The following is a 20,024-nucleotide window of genomic DNA, read 5'->3' as shown; positions in this document are numbered from 1 at the left end:
CTGATTCAACTCAGAGCAGCTGTTGCTTTAGCTGTCCTCTCTCTTTGTTATGGTACTTGGCTAAAAGGTTAGGGGGGGGTTATCGTTTGTTTTAACCATATAAACAGAGGTCAAGAAAGCAATAAGGTAGGCTTCTGAGGCTGAGGAAATGTAATATGTATTGTTTCAGTTCTGACATAGAGGTTAATTTTTATTCTACTGGACATGAACTTTTAACTGCAAATAAAGGGTTATGGAGTGGGAGGAGCTGCCTCTTCTATGTCTCTATGATTCTGAAATGTGCTTGTCTGTGATAGTATGTGCCTTTATATAATGACATTCATTGAGTACAGGTAAAACATACACACATCAGAAGTGAAGTGCAACACCCATTTCCAAATATGTTTTTGGCCCTTTCTCTGGCCTTGTGAGATCATAGGGGGCATTTCCAAGGAGAGGGCTGCCATCAAGTCCCGGTGGATCTTAGGAACCTTGCCCTCTTGCCTTCCCTGTGCTTGTTCTTGGTTTAAGGACACAAACCAGCTTTGCAGGAGCAGGAAGAAACTTCTGGGCAGAGTTTTGATGTGAAGGCTGGTGCTCCTTACCTATTGATGCCACAGGCACAGGCTTTCCCCAGCCTAACTAGTGAGCACGTGGCATGTGGTACCTCATGGGCATCTGTGTGTTGGAAGAGCCGTAGCTGGGGTTGCAACAGCCACCTTAGGTTAGCCTTCCAGATATGGACAAAGTGACCTCTCACCTATGTGGCCAGAGACCACATGTTTAAAAACCAGCTGTGTACTGACCAGGGCAATTATTACAAAAAAGGAAAGCAAGAGAGAAGAGCATGTTGCTGAGTGTGAGCAACCCACTGTTTGCTGAAAACTACTCACAAAGTGATTCCGACTTAGTCGTCCTCTTGCATCACTAAGGAGAAATTGTGAAGACATGAAGAGTTTCTGGTTCAAGGTGCATGATTGTAAGGGACCAGTGTCTGTAGTTCTGGGCTATTTTTTAATAGAAGTGGAACTCTTCAGAAAAGTAAAGCAGAATGGTTAAGTACTGGAGGTGAGTTGGAGCACAATATTTTGGTTGAAATTTTCCATCACTCTTTGTATAGAGGATTGACAATTTGAAAATGTAATACTTAGTGTTGTAGCAGTGGTTTGTGATTCTATATGAATAGTGCCTATTGTTTCCATGTGAAAGCCATCAGAAATAGTAATATATGATCTATGCAGAGTATCACACTGATTGGTATAACTGCAGGATCAAGTCTGTATTTTATGACACCTGTTGAAAACTTCAGTGAGTGATATTTTTCTTTCTAAAGCATTGTTGTTGGTATCATAACATGCAACTGTGTTATGTTATTAGAGTGTTATTTCTGTTAATACGTAAGAGTTTAGAGGTGCAGTTTTATTAAAGACATACTGCTGTAGGAATCTGACTATGTAGGTTATTTCTGTTGTCAACTTTGGCCACCTTCAGACATTCTTAACAAAGAAAGCAAAGCCTTGGTTTTGCTTGATTTTCCTCATTTATCTGCTTATGCTCTATGGACTTCTGTGATGCTTGGAACCGTGATTTACAGTGTAGCATTTCAAGTGTATTATGAATACTTTAGAGGTGCCTCCTGCCCCTCTGGTAGGATACTTGGCTAATAGTGACTGCACAAAACATCTTGAATGTAATCACAAAACCAGATTTCACAAACCACTTAGCAGCAGCATAAAAGGTTAGTGTATGTTTTATGCTGGGATTTTTTTTCTTACACAAGACTGGCTGTTTAGTAAAGTATACTATTGCTAGAAATAACAGTAAGCAGATCTTTGCCTTTGGCAAATTCAGTCATTAAAAAAGGGCTATAAATTGCTCCTTGTATAACTGCATGTGTTGTATGTGTGGTATTTTTCAATCTGTTACTCAAAGTGGTGAAGGAAAAAAAACATGCATACATGTATTTTCAATATAACTATATAAATATATAGCTATCTAGGGTTTTAGAAGTTGTGTTATTCCAAATCACCTATTGATCTGTCAGTGTGGAGATACTGGAATCAGAGACTGAGTATATCAGTTGCTTAACTGTTTCTTTTAATTGATAATGCCAGCTCTTCATATCTAGAAAAGTATGGCTGGTAGACAGGCATGTTGTTCCATTCTTTGGCATCTATTTTAAGACCTTAAGCAGCAGCCTACACATAAAGCACTTTATTTACATTTTTCCTAAATGAGTTTCTTCATTGCTCTTGAAGACCATTGCTGAGCAGTATTCTACTAGCAAAATTTTGCCTGTAGGGCCACATGTGCTCTGGGAAATACCGTGAACCATTCCAACCAGCTGGCCTTGCAAGATGCTCAGTTCCTGAAGAGCATCACCACATATATACAGGGCCTCAGCACAGGAACTCAGCACCTAATGGGATGGGTCTGCTACATCAACATTCAATCCTTATTCAGTAGGCTACTGTTGGACTCTGAATCTCCTTAAAACCATCACTTGAAGAATGAAAGGAGACAGAATTCCTTCTTTTTGATCAAGATAGTGCTATTGAATATTGCGTTGTTGAGTCTTGAGTTTCATCAGTGCTCTAGATGTAGAAAACTGCTCAGTGTTTGTGTTTAGGTAACTAATATACAGGCGTTCCTTTTCAGTATAGGTCTCAACATGATACTGAATGGAAGTAGTTATTTTTACTGTGAGAAAACAACGTGACTTACATTTTGTTTCCACTTCTGGGTTGTAAGTATTGGGCAACAGATTTAGAAAATGGAGGATTTTGTTGTTACTTGTAGCCTTTGTGGTAGGTCAGCTTTGGGGACCTGTCCTTTTCGTTATACATTCTCAATGCTACTATCTTTATTTCTGCTTTGTCTGCTGTTGTCTTCTTAGCCCTTTTGAGACTGTTATCCTGCTTAAAACAAATACACAGCTTTATGAGAATTTATCTTTCTTCTGTTCGCCCTTCGTCCCACAGAGGAAAATGCCATATGTATTGTATCTCAGGCTTATGGGAAATTTGCAAGGAAAAAGTGTACCAGGCAGTACCATCTTACCTGTGCTGAAGTTTCAGAGTAAGATTGATCTCCCTTGATTTTAGTTGTTTGAACACTGGATTCACAGGGAGTAGGAAAGGCTCCCGCCGTTGGAATGAGAGGTGCCCCAGTAGTCAATTCACCCTGGATGTGTGACACCTCTGTCTCCAGATGGGATTAATTTTCTCTCACAATACTTCTCTCTTCTCTGACTGCATGGACTTCTCTCTTGTCTGGACAATGAGCTTAGACTAAACACATGATTTCTAGACAGCTGAAGTTGGGTGAGTTCCACAGTGGCCACCGGTGCAGCTGTGGGATCGCTCTGCATGAGCCCACAGCCTAGCCCTGACAGAAGTCTGCTGCTTTTAATGCATTCATTGCCTTAGTTAAAAGCATATTTTTAGGAAAATTTGGGGACACTATCGCCAGCAGTTATGAGGAGTTTAATGAATTTTAATAGTGCCCTCTCATGATCACAATTATGGGGAGTGGAAGAGATTTGATCTTGCTTTTGTCAAAGTGCAGTTGACGGGGCAAGTTCACGTCTCTCCTGCTTTCAGGATTAATAGCTTTTTGCACATCAGCAAACATGTGGTCTGTGGAAATTTTATGTTCATTATTGGATCCACATGTGATGTCAGAAAAGTGACCTCAACAGATCTTGTGATTTCTCAAGCTTTTAAAATTACCCAGTTTAATGCTAACCTTAATTATAAATCTCCAGCAAGGGAATGTATCCAGATATATTCAGCATTGCTCAGAAAGAAATGTAAACCCTTCCTTAAATATTTCACTGAAAGTCAGGATATCCTGAAATAGCTGGTTGGTGCTTAATGGGTATGAATTACATCTTTTATTGGGAAATGTTTGGCTGCAGTAGTTTGGTCTTCTGAATTCAGTTTGGGAAGACTGTTTAAAATATGCTGATGATGTCAGCTAATATGCGTAATACCTTTTGTGTAAGCACTTATCTGTTTCCTAACAGCACAGTAGAAAAAATACCTCATGAATGTTAATGATAACGAGGAGTAAGCATACCACCATGTTAAAGATTGCTTAATCCAGAGGGAGAAGCAGAGTAGCAGTGAGATGAAGGCTAAGTTCATCCATGTTTCTTTGGAAGTAAGTCCAGGGCAACTGGATGTGTAATGGCAGTTAAAAAGGAATGAAGATCAACCTAAGGAAGGCTCTGAGGGTCATGAGACCCCAAGACCTTGTTTGATGTTTGAGGGTAGATGGGATGTCTCAAGCTGTTTGGTATCAACAATTTAAGAAATATTTACCGTGTAAAAAAAGCAAGAGCTGATAATATTGGCTCCTTAATGCCAAATTAGGGCTATGGCTCTCCCTGTTTTAATCACAGGGTGTTCTTTGTCAAGCATTAGGAGACATTGTGCTTAAAAATGAGTAAAGGGTCAGTACAAGAAGTGTGCAAGCAGTAATACTGGTTCAATGCCATTGTGGTCTTCTGCATGCTGAAGTTCTTTCCCTATGGAAATATATTCTGAACCTGGCAGGGTTGCCTGACTTCTCTAAGTAAATTATGATGGAGAAAGGTAATTTCTGAAGCTGGTAGCAAGTCAGTTTTGATGGAGATGACTGAAGTATGTGTATATGCTAGCCCAGAACTTCACTTGAGGGCTGGTGAGAACATGAATAACCTAAACATGTTCTAAATAGGCAAAGATGAAGGATATTTATTAAGTCTCATATTAGGTACAAAAAAAGTCTTATAATTTGGAAAAAAATATTTGGAGCAACATTCCAATGAGTTATTAATATAATAGATGATCAGTAGTAAATTCTAAGCAACTTTCTGCTGGCTTTTGTCTCCAGATATTTGTGGTCTTTTAAACAACTGACACTTAACAGGAGTAGCTGTTCATACCTGAAGGTTTATCATAAGATTTCTATCTCTTGTTAAAACTGCTTCTAGAAAAAAAAAAATGATGACGTCCTTTTCAGTGCTTTGGTAAATGTGATCTCACCAGTGCAGTGCTGGGCAGGTAAAGCCTTGATGTTTTGTAGGAGCCCACTGCCCATTCTGCTTATGTGCCTGGACAGGAAAAGATAGCTGCTCTCAGGTAACCAACAGCTGATGGCACTGAATTCTGGCTGTTCAGAGTGCAGCCATCCTTCCACTTGCTCGGTCTCCATCTGGAGGCACCTTCAGCAAATGGTGCGCTCTCTTTGCATGTGGATTTGCGTAGTTGTTTCTCCCATTGCTTTCTGTTTGGGAGTTTTGAAGCCCATCTGAGAAAGGAGTGATAACAATCTGCTTCTATTTTGGTCATTTTCTGAAATGGCTTCTTGTAGGAGCCACAACTCTGTTCTAAATAAGCATGAACATCTTTTATTTTCTAAAAGTTTTTTTCTTTTTTTTTAAACTTCAATATTGTAAAGAATATATAACCATGAAAAACTGTCTTTCAGCAAGACATTTATGCCAGCTGTAGTTACTCTAGTTTATAAAAAAGTGGAGGAAGAGGGGCTACCTCCTAGCTGATTCAGATTTTAGGTTGACTGACAGGTAGTCTTGAAAATGCTTATTCCTCCTCTGCTGATCAGGCAGGAATCTGGGAAAATTACCCTTCTGTCTTAGGCATGTCAGTTAAATGCTTAGGGTTAGGTGGGATTAATTTAGATTTCTGTGTGCACATCAGAAGGTGGAGAAGTTTGTTCCTGACAAGCTGCTAAAACCCTGACAGATAGTAACTCCGTGGCAATCTTTATTGATATACTGAAATGGCATCTTGGTAATAATCACTTGTAGCATCCAATTATGTTGTTATGTTGTAAATAAAAGTATTGCTCTTGCATAGCTCAGGAATCTGGAAATTACCTGAATATTAACATGAAATAGAACATATTTGTAAATGTAAATTTAAAATGAGATGCATGCCATCTCTTAAGCACATAAGGACTTGGTTTTCAGCACAAAGAGAAAAAACTCCTACCAATTAGGTGAAATCAAATCCTTTTCCGTTACGCACGTTATTCTTAAGGTTAAATGAATTAAATTTTTTATTTTGTGAAGGAGTTCAACCTAAGACTGAAAATGCGGTCAAAAAAGTCACATTGTGTCAGCCTGATGTTTGACTTTTGATAGTACAACCCCAAAGACTTCTCTTTGACATATCCTGAACAGAGAAGGCTTGTTTCCCACGAAGCCTGCTGTTGCTGATAAAGCTCGTTTGTATCAAAGTGGTATCTATTACAGTACTGCTGTATTCTGACCTTCAGAAAAAACAGTTAAGTGGCTCACTTGCCTTTGTAAATCTGCTGTGCCTAAAGATTTGTTTCAACAATTCTGTCCAAAGCCCAGGTCACAATAACTAAGTCTGTCCAACACATGTTTTTAAACAGAGTATAAAAGAAAACAGTATTGCACATTAAAACAAAATAGAAGCCATAAAAGTTGTATTTCAGAGACTGTGTTAATGTACTTGTGATGATAACATGATGATGCTTTTCCTTTGATATTTGAGGCCTCTCTCTCAGTGACAGAAAGCAGATCTCTTAGGAATCTCCTTAGTTTGAACATTTTGTATGGTTAAATGAGCAATGAAGCAGAAGCTGTTTTCCTCTGAAGTATTGCGCACTAACTGCAGGTACAGGCAATTCTGTAAGGTACACACTGGCAGCACACACATGCAGAAGAAGGGATGGGAAATAGGTAAAAGTTGAACGTCCCCGGTTCAATACGGGAAAGAGTAAAACCTTGCTTGTAATCAGGAGGAAGCACTCTGAAGACTGATGAGAGGCTTTTATTCCAGCTCACAATCATCATGTGCACCTTAGAAGGTGCTGGCCTTTCTTCCTCCCCACCTCACCCTGCCCCACAGATACAAGCACAAATCCCTACTTTTCCTGGTTTGCCACAAATGTGTAGGCAGATCTCTGATCTGTCTGCACTGCTTTTATGTTTAATGCTAGATTTAATATATGGGTCAGTCCCAGCAGCTTTGGATTTTGAAGTGACTGGAGGCCAAGTCACTGTTTCTCCCAGCATACACCCGCACCACTCCTCTGTTTGTGTTCCCCAATGATTGCTACAGTTATGTGTTGTTTGCTAACATAACCATTCATCAGACTTGTACAATTCAGAGGCAGTCTCATCTTTGACCTAGTATGACTCATGAGTGGATTGTTCAAAGCGTCTGCAGCTTTAGGAGACACTGCAAGTGGCAGACAGACTGCAAGGAACGAGCAGAAAAGCTCCTGAGGATCTTTCTGGAAAACTGCAGCTCTATTAAAAGGGGAGGTGGTTATTTTTTATCTTTCCTTGAAAATGTGACTTGACCACATCATTATGAGGTGCCTCTGAAATCTGTTGGTAGAAGCATCCATTATTTTAACACCCACTACACCAGTTCCCCTTAACTCTTCTTTCAACTTTGGTTTGAGTCCCACCAAAGGAAGCACTTTACAGTGATGCACAAAACAGAGAGCTTGTGCCTTCCCTTGCAAAACCCGTAAGTGTATAGATGGTTCTCACTTTTTCTCCTGCATCTTTCTTTGCATGTCTAAAAGACAGTTCAGGCTCCCTGTGTATTCAGTCTTAAGGTCCTTTAAGGCTGCTTAGGGAAATGTTGAATACGTTCTCTATATATCCATGGTACAAAGGTTACCAAGGTGTTTTCAGTCTGTCAGGTTGGTGACAGATCTTGCATGACCAGACAAGAAGCTTATGAGTATTGGGAACTTGACTGGTAAAAAACAACCCAAAAGTTCTGCCTTTTGGATATGTAAAAGAAGAGATAGCCTTTGAGACTTACGGTTTGCACTTGAAGGTTTCTTTTCTATGGAGACATTTTGTGGGTATGATTTTTATTCACTGAGACATGAACTCAGGACCATCTCTGTTTCAATTTCACACATAAAATACAGGGTTACACCCACTCTGGAGTAATTGTAGGATGCTGTAGCTGAGCTTTTCCTTATCTGGTCCACATCAGTTTTGCAAGACAGGCTGGTACCAAGCAGATCCTAAAGAAATTCTAAGTTTCATTCAAGGTTGCCTTCCTTACCCTGCCTCACATCGTGGCTATAGGAGCACTAGATCTAGCTGGAGCGGTAGCCTGGCTGAAGACAAGGGTGTAACCTGAGTACATTATAGGTTAGCAGTGGCCACAGCCTAAAGACTTCATCTAAGGATGTCCTTTCAAATTAGCAGTCTGGTCATAAAAAGTTCTGTATCCTATTGTTAAAACGTGCTTTCCTTCTAGTAGAGTGAAAGGTAAAATACATACAGTCCTGGGTGGTACCAGCTCGTGTTCGGCTAAATAGTCATATTGTGACTGATGCAGGGCAAAACAGGGATTATCAGAAGCTTTTTCCTGTTACATTTGATTTTGCTTTAGGTTTAGGCTTTAATATTTTGCCTGAACATCTCTCTTTTTTTCATTTGGTTGGTTGATTTTTGTGTGTTTGTTTTTTTTTGTTTGGGGTTTGTTGGTTGGTTTGGGGTTTTTTTCAGGTCTCAGAGTTTGTACATTTAAATGATTTTTTTCAAGGTTTTTACTAGAATAATGTGTAAGCTAAAATATATCTAAATAAAACCAGTAAATAAACACTTTGCAGCTCTATCTGGTTTTGTAGTTAATAACTCCTGTATACTCATAACACTCCATATTCTAATGTTTCCAGTCGCATATAAGGGTTCTGTTTTCACATCTGATTACTTCAGAATTGCCTACTGCTTCATTCTGGTAGTATTTGCTTATGGCTAAAGAAAATGACAAAAAATGAGCAGGCAAAGAAAACAGGAGAAGAAAGCGTTCAGAATAATAGAATGATTTTATTTTCTTCTCAAGCACTACTTAATGTTAAAAAAAAAAAGAACTTGAAAAGGTGGTTAGACAATTTTTGCCTTGGAACAGAGAGGAGTGGTGAAGCGGGATGCAAGGGGTGGGGGGTGTCACAGAGATTGGGGTTTCCATCCCCAATTATGCGCTGGCTGCTGCGCTGCTGCATTACACTGAAAGCACTGAATGGTGCCATTATATTCCTTTTCAAAAGTTGTGGGCTATGAAATTCAATCTGAGGTATTTTTAATGAGTGTTTTGAGCCTCAGTTGCAGCTCTTCCCAAGAAACAAGGAGCACAGTGTGCTGCTAAATAGTGCCTAGGCTGAGGGTTAAACTCATTCAGTTTTTTGTTCACAGGGAGGTGAAGTAGTATCAACATTTATTTGACAGATATAAACTTGCTTCCAGAGTTAAGCTTCAGTAAAACAGCTTTCCATAAAGAAAACGTCCTGAAAAATGAGGTTCTATCAGCTCTGAATCAAACTCCTAGTTTCTGAAAATGAGCCTTGTGATGTGTTTTCCAAAGCCATTGCCCACAGTGCACAGGCTGGACTTGTGCTATAAGCACCCCTGCGCTGCAGGACGCTGTGCCTGTGCCTATCAGGCATATCTCTGTGGGCAGAGGCTGCTGGTGGATGTGCAGCTGATGCCAGATGGGGACATCTGCCCAATTCCCCCCCGGCTGTCAATTAAACATAGATAATTCAGAGGTAATCTTTGTCAGAGAGGTGCCTGCTGGCATCTCTGGGTCTCCACCAAGGGGTTTGGTGTCATAGTTGTGATGGCTTTGGGGTGACTCCTTCCCTTCTTGCACCTCTCAGCAAGACATAGCTTTTCCGGGAAGGTTTTTTAGCATGCACCTGGTTTTAGCACAAAGTAGCACAAAAGTGTTGCCTTCTTATTTTTCTTACGTGCTGATTTGCAAAGTAGTGTGTTTCAGGTCATGAGGAAAGCACTGTTTAATGCATCTGCTCTGCAACTTACTCCAAGATCTGAAATTCACGGTGGGCTGGCGCTGGTTCTTGCAAGTCATCGCTGTTCAGCCTCAAGGCCCTGAAGCTGCAATACATTGTGCCAGTGATACTCTTCAGAAAGGGAAAATAGTCTCTTCCAGCAGTGGATATTCACCCTGCTAATGGATTAAAGAACAGCCACAAACCACTTTTTAGTTTTACTAATAAAATTAGGTAGAGATGACTCAGCATTTGCAGAGATAATTTAGGGAGTAAGATGACATATTATTAGTAAATTTTCTCGTTGTTCTCTTAACGCTTCATTTTTCTTGTCCACACTGTGCATTTGAAACAATGTTCAAGGAAAGTAGTTTTGGTCTAGTAACAGTGGCTCTGGCAGAGCTTCCAGATGGAAGTGTCCAAGAACTGAATGGCTGGTGTGTGAAATTCTGCGGCCTTGAACAGTTACTTAAAAGACTTGCTCTGCCAATACTGGTTTCCCACAAGTATTTTACATGTATCTGAAGAAAGTTAGCAGTAATGGCTGTGCTACAAGAAACGAGGTTTGGGGTTGTTTGGATATTTTTTCAGGAAGATTGATTAGCTTGTGCAGTGACCTGTTGTTGCAGTTCGAGGCTTTTTGGGAGTTACCGAGATCAGCATTCGCATTTCATGTGAAGGCATGAATGACCTCATCAGGACAATTTCTTAGAGGAGTGTTAGGCAGATAACAGTGAAGTTTTCTAGCTGAATTAATTAGCAGATGGGATCAGAGCATCCCTTTTTAAGTTGATAAAGTGTTTTTTAAGTGCATATGTGTCAAACTTTTTTTTTTTTTTTTAATCAGTACGGAGAAGTTAAGGCTGTTAAAGGTCAGCTGAACTTTATAACTGAGGGTTAGATGTCACCTAGTTAAAATGCTGTAAATACAGCTAAAGGAACCAGTGAACTGGGAAACTAATCATGAAGTGTTTTGTTAATGCTTTTCACCATGAATAACATTTTGTAATAAACAGATGGGTACTTAGACTACCAGGGACCAAAGGCTGAATGTTTTCTGGTCTATAGGGTTTGTGGTGTTTAGCTGCTGAGAAGTTCCAGATTTCCTTTGGCATTGATGACAGTGGGATGGATGTGCAAAATAAATTCCCCTGTAGGATTTTGTCGCTACAGCTACCCGAGGAGGAAGTTCTCTGGGCTACAAGAATCTGCCTTTCTTCCCCTTTCTTCTTCTTCTTTACAAAGGGCTCTGCTAGTCTTGTGGTGGTTGCTGCTGGCCTTGCAGCAGCAAATTCCTTATCAACTAGAAATTAGAGTAATTTAAAGGTGGGAAATAAAATCAGTATTAATTTCAGTTTGCATTTGTAAGAACTGCAAAGAAATTAAATGATTGGATCTTTACACATGAAGATGACAGGTTGGTCTGTGGAATGAAAGGCCCACATCTGTGGGTGCCCATGCCATCTCTTCTTTTGTATTCCCTCACTTTCACACTGAAATGGCATATATAATACAGTGTAGGTGGTATTTGCCCATTATGTTATAAAGCTATGATTTTATTAGCCAAGTGAAGAGACCAAGCAGACCCTCTAATTCCAGTAGCTTTGCTGAACTTGTAATTATGGAGGTGTACACCTACCTGAGGATTTGTTGCAGCTGAAATTTGTATTAGTGTGACTCTGCTGTAAGAAGTTTTAACTAAGAACTACTGAAAATAGCCTTGTCATAAAACTTTACATTAGCTTTCCTAGATAATTTTAATTTTTTAACTTCCACACTGTTTAACTATTAAAGAAGATTGTTTAGTTACTACTTTTCCTGATAAATATTTAATTTCCACCTGGATTTTACTGCTGGTTATTTCCACTAAAGTTGATTTGAGGCACTGGAAGAGAGTTTAAAGTCTAGTCGGAGCAATCCTGCTGCTTTTGCCTATTTTAGAAAATATTTTGACATAAGCAAGATTTTGTCATGCTCGGAAATCCAAATCCATGGTTACAATAACAAATCTGTGTATCTTCAAGTGTAGAAAATGGCAAGTTTCTTTTGGAGACCATACTAGAAATGCCAAGGAATGAGATTGTTATTAAAATCTTTCTCTGTGTATTTTCACTTCGTTAATTACAGCGTTGATTTTTGGTTAGTAATCGTGTACCTAAAATAGTAATTTCTGAAGCTGTCTGGTTTGTCATAGCTGAAAAGTGGGGGCAAAAAGTGTAACTTCGCTGCCGTGTTTTATTTTAAGGGCAGGTATTTGGAGTAAAACACACCTAGAGTAAATCCCACTGTTTAAAAAAAAGACACCACCATCAAAATCGACTGAGGGGTAAAACTGTACATCAAAGATAATGGAAGGCAAGCGCCTGCATTAAAGGGAATTCAGCTTATGTGGTGAGCGTAAAGTGGGAAAGCAGTCCACTAAAATCTTGAAAGAAAGGAGCACTAAATAGTCTTATTGTACACACACAGCAGATGATCAATCGCCTGTTTTTAAGGCAGTATAAGAGACTTATTCTGTTACTGCATTTGGCCTCTATCCTGCCTTTGATGGTATGTGCTTAGTCTGTGCAAAAGCATGTGGGATATGTGCCAGGAGTGGAGCTTTCAACTACATTCAAATGGAAAATATCTTCAAAGGAATGAGGTGCCATTAGGTTATCATGAAAATTTGCCTCTTCTACACCCTCCCTGCAAATGGGGTGCATACCTGGTGGCTGGAGGCACAAAGTGGATATCTGGAAACTTAAAAGCAGTGTGGGAGTGTGTGGCTGCTCAGTTTAAACGTGTCACTTCTCCTCTTTGCTTTGCCCTAGTATGTAGGGGTGATGAATCACACTTCTTCCAACACTTCCTAACTACGCAGTCTAAGCTGAACAGCAAAGTAAAAACTAGTAAGCTCAGGTGCGAGAGCTATCTTTATGGTCTAAAGCTATTTTTATGGTCATCTAATCCTTCCTATAGGATTAACGCCTACACTTTGAAAGGGAGGAGAGGAGGAAAAGGGTAGAGGAACTCCAAGTGTCTTGGCAATGTTAGGTCCAGAACAACAACACTTGGACTACTGCCTCTTTCTTTTAATCCCACCCTTCAAGCAATAGACTTTTCCTAAATATGAATTATGCATTTCATTTTACGCCAGAAAGGAGAACTGTTTGAAATAGAAATTTGTCTTTGGATGCTGACAGCGTTGTTCTCCTCTGAGGAGTTTTCAAGCCTCTGTTGAAGTATAAATTTCTGGCAGGGTTATTTGTTTAAGAACCCTGTTGCTCAATATCATCTTTAAGGTTATTTTCATACAAGGTGCCTATCATGAACACTTGTTGGTTGGTTTTCTTCCCTTTCAGAGCTGTAGATACATATATAATTTTTAGCAGCTATAATTTACTGAGAAAATTTATGCTGTTCAGAATTTGGAATGGTTATTTTTAGTATTGGTTACGACTGTATCTGACTTCATAAATAGTAATGAAAACACTGGATGAAGTTTTCGCTGTCATTTCAGTGCAGTTGTTAAACTGGAGTATAAAAATAATTTGGGAATCAGACTGAGCTGAAGTACAAGAGGCTTTCTGGATGATTACCCACGAAAGAACAAACAAAATCTTAAACTTTGTGTTTAAACATTTCACAATATAATACATAAGTATTTGTAAAATATTTAGCATTACCAAATTGCGACATCTCATTATTGAGCACCCAGAATGTGATGGGAACACAGGGCGTTAGTGGAAGAAATGGCTGTCTTTACATTGTGGCAGGTGTGAATGATGAATGTACCTTCTTCTTTTAGATGAACATAAAGGAACTCTGTCCTTATCAGCTGTTGCTAATGCACAAGCAAGTGTAATAAAATAAACAAACATTACAAAAACCTTTCAATCAAAAGCTGAAATCTCACTCTGGGATTGATGGAAATGGTAATATCACTATTTGATCCTAAACAGGTGGTACTTCTTTTTTTTTTTTTTTCCCCTGGTAAATGGTTAGTGAAATAACTGCTAAATGAACTGGGAGGTGGGGGAATGCGTCCTGGATATCTTTCAGATATTGCTGTGCACTTTCTCCTTTTAAAGAATTCTGCATTGCAGTTTGTGCCAAAGAATGGCCTAAGCAAGTAAGTAGAGGGAGATTTTTTTTAATCTAATTTTTTTTTTAATTTAAATGATTATTGATAGCTAGAACATGAAAGAATTGGTGAACCTATTAAAATATTTAGTATTGGAATATCATAAGCAGTGTACTATTTTGGATTTTGGTGAAAGTAGAGGGAGGATGAATTGAGTAGGACTGAAATAATGAGCAGACAGCAAATGTTGAATGCATAATGCGTAAAGCAGGCTTCTTTGACCGGGTACCTTCATAGCTTGCAGCTAAACACGGTGATGTGCATTATTCATAATTTACAACTTAGTGGCCTGATGTTGCCTGAAAATGTAAAGTGACTTTTAAAATGTGATTTCACAGAGCTAAATGAAAGGCCAGTTCAAAATGTATTAAGCGGTAAGGATGTGTAGCTGGAAATCAATGAGCTTCCTTTCACTGCAATAAATTTATAATGTTTTTTTCTTGTGTAACTAAGTACCACCTTGAGAGAATAATAGTAATTTCCTGCTGTCATTATGGCTGGGATACACCTGACCTAAAAGGAACCCTGTAACACAGGTGCCTGGGCTCCTTGTCATCGACACTAAGAAAGTACAACTGTACTGCTAAGGACAAGTTCATTTCCAATGTGCTCAGGTGGGTTTTTTGGGGTAGGAAGAATTGCTCTCTGGAGCTGCAGTATTTCCTCATCCATATACAAAGAACCTGATTGTCAAGAGCAGCAGGAACAGGGGACCGCCACCCACTACAGCTGCTTCCCAGCTCCCAGGTGTTGCTACAAGTTGTATTCCACCAGTACACCATACCCTCCCATTTCCTTTCCCTCACTACCTTACAGTGTGGCATCTATGGTAGCAAATGGTCTGGAGGTACAGTCTTGCCATCAACCTTCATTGTGGCAGCTTCCATCTCAATGTCCCACTTGTGTGCCTCATCCTCTTCGTTTGATCTTCACCCTGGGATCACTTCTTTCCTTCCCTGGTGTGAGTTCTCATTCCATGATGCTCAGGAGAGTAGAGATAGGTCTTCTGGCTCTCCTTTCTAATGTCCTTCATGTTTGGCCATGTTGACGACCTTTTTCAGTCCAGTGTATGAGGCTTTTGTTATGGTCATGTAATGCACAGCTATTTTGGGGGACTCATGGAGCCCCCATGGATCAGAACAGTGCTAGTGTGAAAGCAGGGAAAGCAGCCAAGCTCCTGGGAGACGGATGCAGCTGCAGGGCTGTGGGGCACGAGCTGACGAATCTTGCCTGGTACTTGTCTGAGGCATGGCAGCAGGGCTATGCTTGATGGCTGAAAAATGCCTTCCAAGTTCTGTAGAAAATTTGTGTGGCCTCATAGGCCTTGTAACCACACTCAAGTCAGACATGACTGCTGGCTACAGATGATGTCATCTGTGTGGTGCACTCATTCCTGAATGCTTCCTCTGTCAGCTCCTATTTGCTGTGCCCTGAATGACTGCTGGTTTGCTTCCATACCCAGCAGACTGAGATTTTAATTTATTGTGTTTAAATTTTTTAGTAGGGATGTCATGGAACTGCACTGAATCAACATCTCTGTGAGACCCGAGAGTTCCTGCTTTTGTGGATGTTGTACTTCTCCTTCTGGTCCTGCAAGACTCAAGTGTCATCAGGCTCTAAATCTCAGCAGATTTCATATGCACAGTGTTTCACTTGAATAAACTGTCAGATTTTATTTTGAGGTAGACTGATCAAAGCTAAGATGAGTTTGGAATAATGATCTTATTTACAAATACTTGAGTAAGAAGCATTTCATGTTACTGAGGCACACTCCAGAGAAAATGCTGAGTGACATAAATGCTACAAGACTGCTGTTCCATTGTCTAAATGCCTGTAAGAAAAAAACTCCATGAAAACACTTAGCAGGTTTTAATCAGATACGTTTACTCGTGGGCTGATAGCAGACAGGTTTGCTTTCCTCAGCTAACCTTGGGCAGTGTAGTAACACAGGTGGGCTCTCTGCCTTTTCTCCTATTGGTCAAAAATCTCCCTACTCCAAGGTACGCCCTTTTTTCCTGGGAGGATTGATGAAGTTTGGTCTTTATCAGGTAGAATCCATCAGTTACTTTAGTAAGACACATACATAAGCATAGGCACGTTTCCATTTTTCTGTTTGTGCATGAGGATGAAAGCAAGTATCTTGCTGCAAGGGTGGCTGATAAACATATCCTTCCACAGCCACAGCCAAACTGTGGAGGCCTGAGACTAGTCTGGGAGCAGGAGCATTTGTCTGAAGTTTCTAAATCCTTTATAGGTGTATTTTTGGAGCACTAAACTAGTATCATTATTACATTCCATCTAATGTCTTTTTAATGTTACTCTGTTACCTCCAATGAAATGCACTTACCAGGAATCTCTTTCATTGAAAGATGATGTATGTTTGGATGTGCCTATGTACAGAGACAGATGAAGTGGAAAATATGGGAGGTTTTCTGCTAGAACTGACACACAGGGTGTGATGGCTGGCATGGGCTTGGGTGGTGGTCATTGGGGATGCTTTTGGTTTAATGAAGCTGGAGAACGTGAAGTGAGTGTGTTCAAATATATTTGCACTTGGGATTTACTGTAGATAGCATTGTGGCAGATCAAAAATGTTCAGTACAGAAAAATACATGCCTTTTTTTTTCCCTTATCTTCTCTGTACCTCTTATTTAGCATTTTGTTAATGAATTGTCTTAGTTACTGCAAGGTTGGTTATGACAAATGCTAAAAAAAAAAAATTAAAAAAGTTAGTCTGCCATTGTTCTTTACGTGTTTTCTGACAATATTATAGAATTGTAGGATCATAGAATAGTTTGGGTTGAAAGAGACCTTCAAAGGTCATCTAGTCCAGCCCCTCTGCAACGAGCAGGGACATCTTCAATGAGATCAGGTTGCCCAGAACCACATCCAGCCTGGCCTTGAATGCCTCCAGGGTTGGTACATCCACCACCTCTTTGGGAAACCTGTGCCAGTGTTTTACCTCTCTCATTGTAAAATATTTCTTCCTCACTTCCAGCCTGAATCTCCCCTCAAACAGTTAATAAAATAGATAAATCTAAGTGAGCATTGCTTCCTGGTGGCATAGGTGTGTTAGAGGCAATGAGAGTATGTTGGGCAAAAACCTGCTCAGCAAGTTCTGGGGCAGGTGAACTTGGCCTTTCCCTTCTGACTTTCAAAACCAGTCAGTGTTGAAGGATTCAGTCATTGTGTCCTCCATCACCTGAGTGACAGCACTGCTGTGGTGGCACATATATCCTGTGCTTTCCCCAGGAAAACATCATCCATTTAATATCTCTGGTGTAAGCCTCACTACTGGGTAGTTACTTTTCACAAATCATATTAGAAAATGATAGATAAATTGCTTTTGTAAAGATGCTTTGTGCTTTGAGTTGTGGCTGAAAACCAGGTATTACCCTATGGAAAAAAAATGGGAAGTTATTTTTTAGTATCCCAGTGAAACAGAGACCAAACTGAGCAGTGACACATCTGGGAGGAGGTGGGATTGAGCAGCTGCTGACTCACAAGTAGCCTGTTCGTACAAAGCACTGCCTGGAGGTACCGGGACCTGGGCTCAGGCTCAGGTTTGAGCCAGGCTGGCTGAACTGCCCACCCGTAATGGTTTTCTGTTCTACACTCAGTTACTGCTGTTTTATTTTGCTCTAGTAATTATTTACTGGGCACAAAGAGAAAGGGCCAGTCTGTAGGTTGAGTACAAGGTCATTTGTCTGGGATATGGTGTGTTTCTTGTAACAGTGGAGTTTGTGCAGTTTAATGGGTTATTATTTGTTCTGAAGTGAGTGGAGATCTGTGTTTCAGGGCCTCTTGAGTTAAAATAGGTGCATTTGTCCAAGGAACAAAAATATTTGATTTCAGTGATTGGCCTTTTTATACAGAAACACTGTTTTTTTGCTGAAGACTTGCTGGTGAGCTGTAATTTACAGTATTTGCTGCAGGTGTGGATTTAATTGACGTGCTGATGAGACGAATCCTTACGATCAGCAAAGCAGCAGCTCTGGGAGCTAATAATTGAACAAGAACATCTGTTTTTTATAGAGGGAAGACTTTCAGTCTGGAAGTCAGTGTGGAAGGAAATGCTTGCTCTTGACTCCTCCAAATTACCCAACAACTCTGTTAGGGTAGCACAGATGGGCTTTGACCAGCCTCAGTGCCTCACAGCAGGAGGCTAGGGATAAGCCCATATGAAGTCAGAACCCAAGACTTAAGCCTGTATCATGCAGTGTCCAGCAAACCCTCAGTACCTTGTGTTTTGTATGATAGGTCTGTTAATTAACATTTTGGTTTCAGTATGTTGTAAGCAAATGTACATAGCACCACCTCACATGGCTTGAAAGGCCATGGGATGAAATAGCTACCTTGCAAAATTCACATTAGAAATTATCCTTGGCAGAGATAAGAAAACTATATCCCAAGTTCCCCTCTTCTACCTCTTCTATTTTGTGGTATTTTTCCCTCAAATGTAAAAATGCTCTAAAGATGGATTCTCAGCTGCCATCCAGAGAGATGGATGAACGTTTTCTGTAGCTTTAAAACTAATGTAATTATTGTCAGCTGCCCTGTGGGTATGGCTGGAATATCCACTGATTTTACAAACTGTTTTGACAGTGTTGTTTGCTGGACAATTTCTTAGCATAATAATTTTTCTGCTGCTAATGGAAAACATCTTTGTAACTGTAGTCTTTGTTTTCTTCTTCCAGCAAAGAGCTCCAGGGAAAGTTTTGCATGATGCTGTTTGCAACCACCTGAACCTTGTTGAAGGCGACTATTTTGGCCTTGAATTTCCAGATCATAAAAAGATGATGGTATGTAAAATGATTAATTTTTCAGCTGGTTTCCATCTACATACACACTGTATTATTCTCTCATTCTGCTCCTTACTTACAAGGTATGTTTAATCCTCAATCTCCAAATGAAAGAAGGACTTTAAAAAAAAAAATATTCTTGCCTGCTAATGTTGAAGAAGTGTTTTGAAACCTGATTACTCCTGTCAGATTTCATTTGTGTTGAAAGTAACAGCCAATTCAGACACAAGTTGGAAAAGCATTTTATTGTAATCAGTTGCTGTAGAGAAGCCAAAGGCTAGACTGTTGCAGCATCTCAACTCTGATTTTACAGTCCCGCTTAATTTAGAGTGCGGAAATAATCTTTTCCACAGACAGAGAAGTTGCCATGATTGTGACACAGTTGCATGAAAACCATTGTGGGGCAAGGAAATGGATAGATAAAATATAATAAGGTTAAATAAAGGATGGCAAAATCAAAAAACACAAATAAACTGATGAAAGACCTGTTTGGAGAACTGAGAGGTGTTCTGGTCCTGACACAACTCTGAGAAGAGCTGCCAGAAACATTCAGGTATTACACTAATACGTCTAGGGTGGAAAGGGTATCAGGTAGCAGAGAAAGCCAAAGGCTAATGACTTCTCAGCCTCTAATGACTTTTTTTCCTGAAGTTTATTTTACTTTAGACTTCCTGTGTGGCCCAGAGGCATGTGTGCTAGTCATCTGGATTGCTAGACCAGTACCTTCGGGTGTGTACCGAATTTCTTGCCTGTTAGTGAATTCTGCATCAGTAGCCTGGCTGACATAAAAGAGATTACTTTGGGTAATTAAAAAAATTTAAAGAATCTATTTTCTGTCCATGTACATAAATTTCTGCAAGAAGCAGTATTTCTTAACAAAAGGAAGAAAAGAGAATTTATCTGCTGCCACAGTAATCAGTTGCCATGCCTTAGTACAGGCTTACATAGACACTAAAACTGAAAACTCATGGTCAGAATGTTTTAGGCTAACTATAATTAAAGAAGACATTGTAAAAACATGGGCATAGATCTTTAGAAGTGATCTGCTTCACAGTTTGCTCCTGGATTTACATGAAACACATTTTACTAGAAAGTTTCATATTCTGCCAGATATCCTTGGCTAATGCTTTAGGTAACTTGAGAGCTTAACGTAATTCTTCAAACAGTGCAACTGTACAGTACTGTTGCAACAGAGGGCCCATGTAGCCATGTTAATAATGACATCCTGACATTCCTGATGGATGAATGAATGTAAAGCCAAAACAAATCCTCATGTCTTTTGTATATACAGTTCCTTTTTAGTTTTCTAGAAA

At 39.8% G+C, this 20,024-nt stretch overlaps 1 protein-coding gene across 5 annotated transcripts in view; it reads left to right on the top strand.

The window, feature by feature from the left end:
* FARP1 (FERM, ARH/RhoGEF and pleckstrin domain protein 1) overlaps positions 1-20,024 on the top strand; it is a gene marked incomplete at both ends in the record, with an annotated part of 174,364 nt that overhangs the window by 81,479 nt on the left and 72,861 nt on the right. For all 5 annotated transcript variants that reach the window (XM_080613338.1, XM_080613337.1, XM_080613336.1 and 2 more), the window contains one exon: positions 18,607-18,711. In XM_080613338.1, coding sequence (XP_080469464.1) covers positions 18,607-18,711 — 105 coding nt within the window. The remainder of the gene's footprint in view (positions 1-18,606; positions 18,712-20,024) is intronic.

The sequence above is a fragment of the Psittacula echo genome, assembly GCF_963264785.1.
Source record: "Psittacula echo genome assembly, chromosome: 3".
NCBI lineage: Eukaryota > Metazoa > Chordata > Aves > Psittaciformes > Psittacidae > Psittacula > Psittacula echo.
This window is presented reverse-complemented; position numbering and strand designations above follow the sequence as displayed.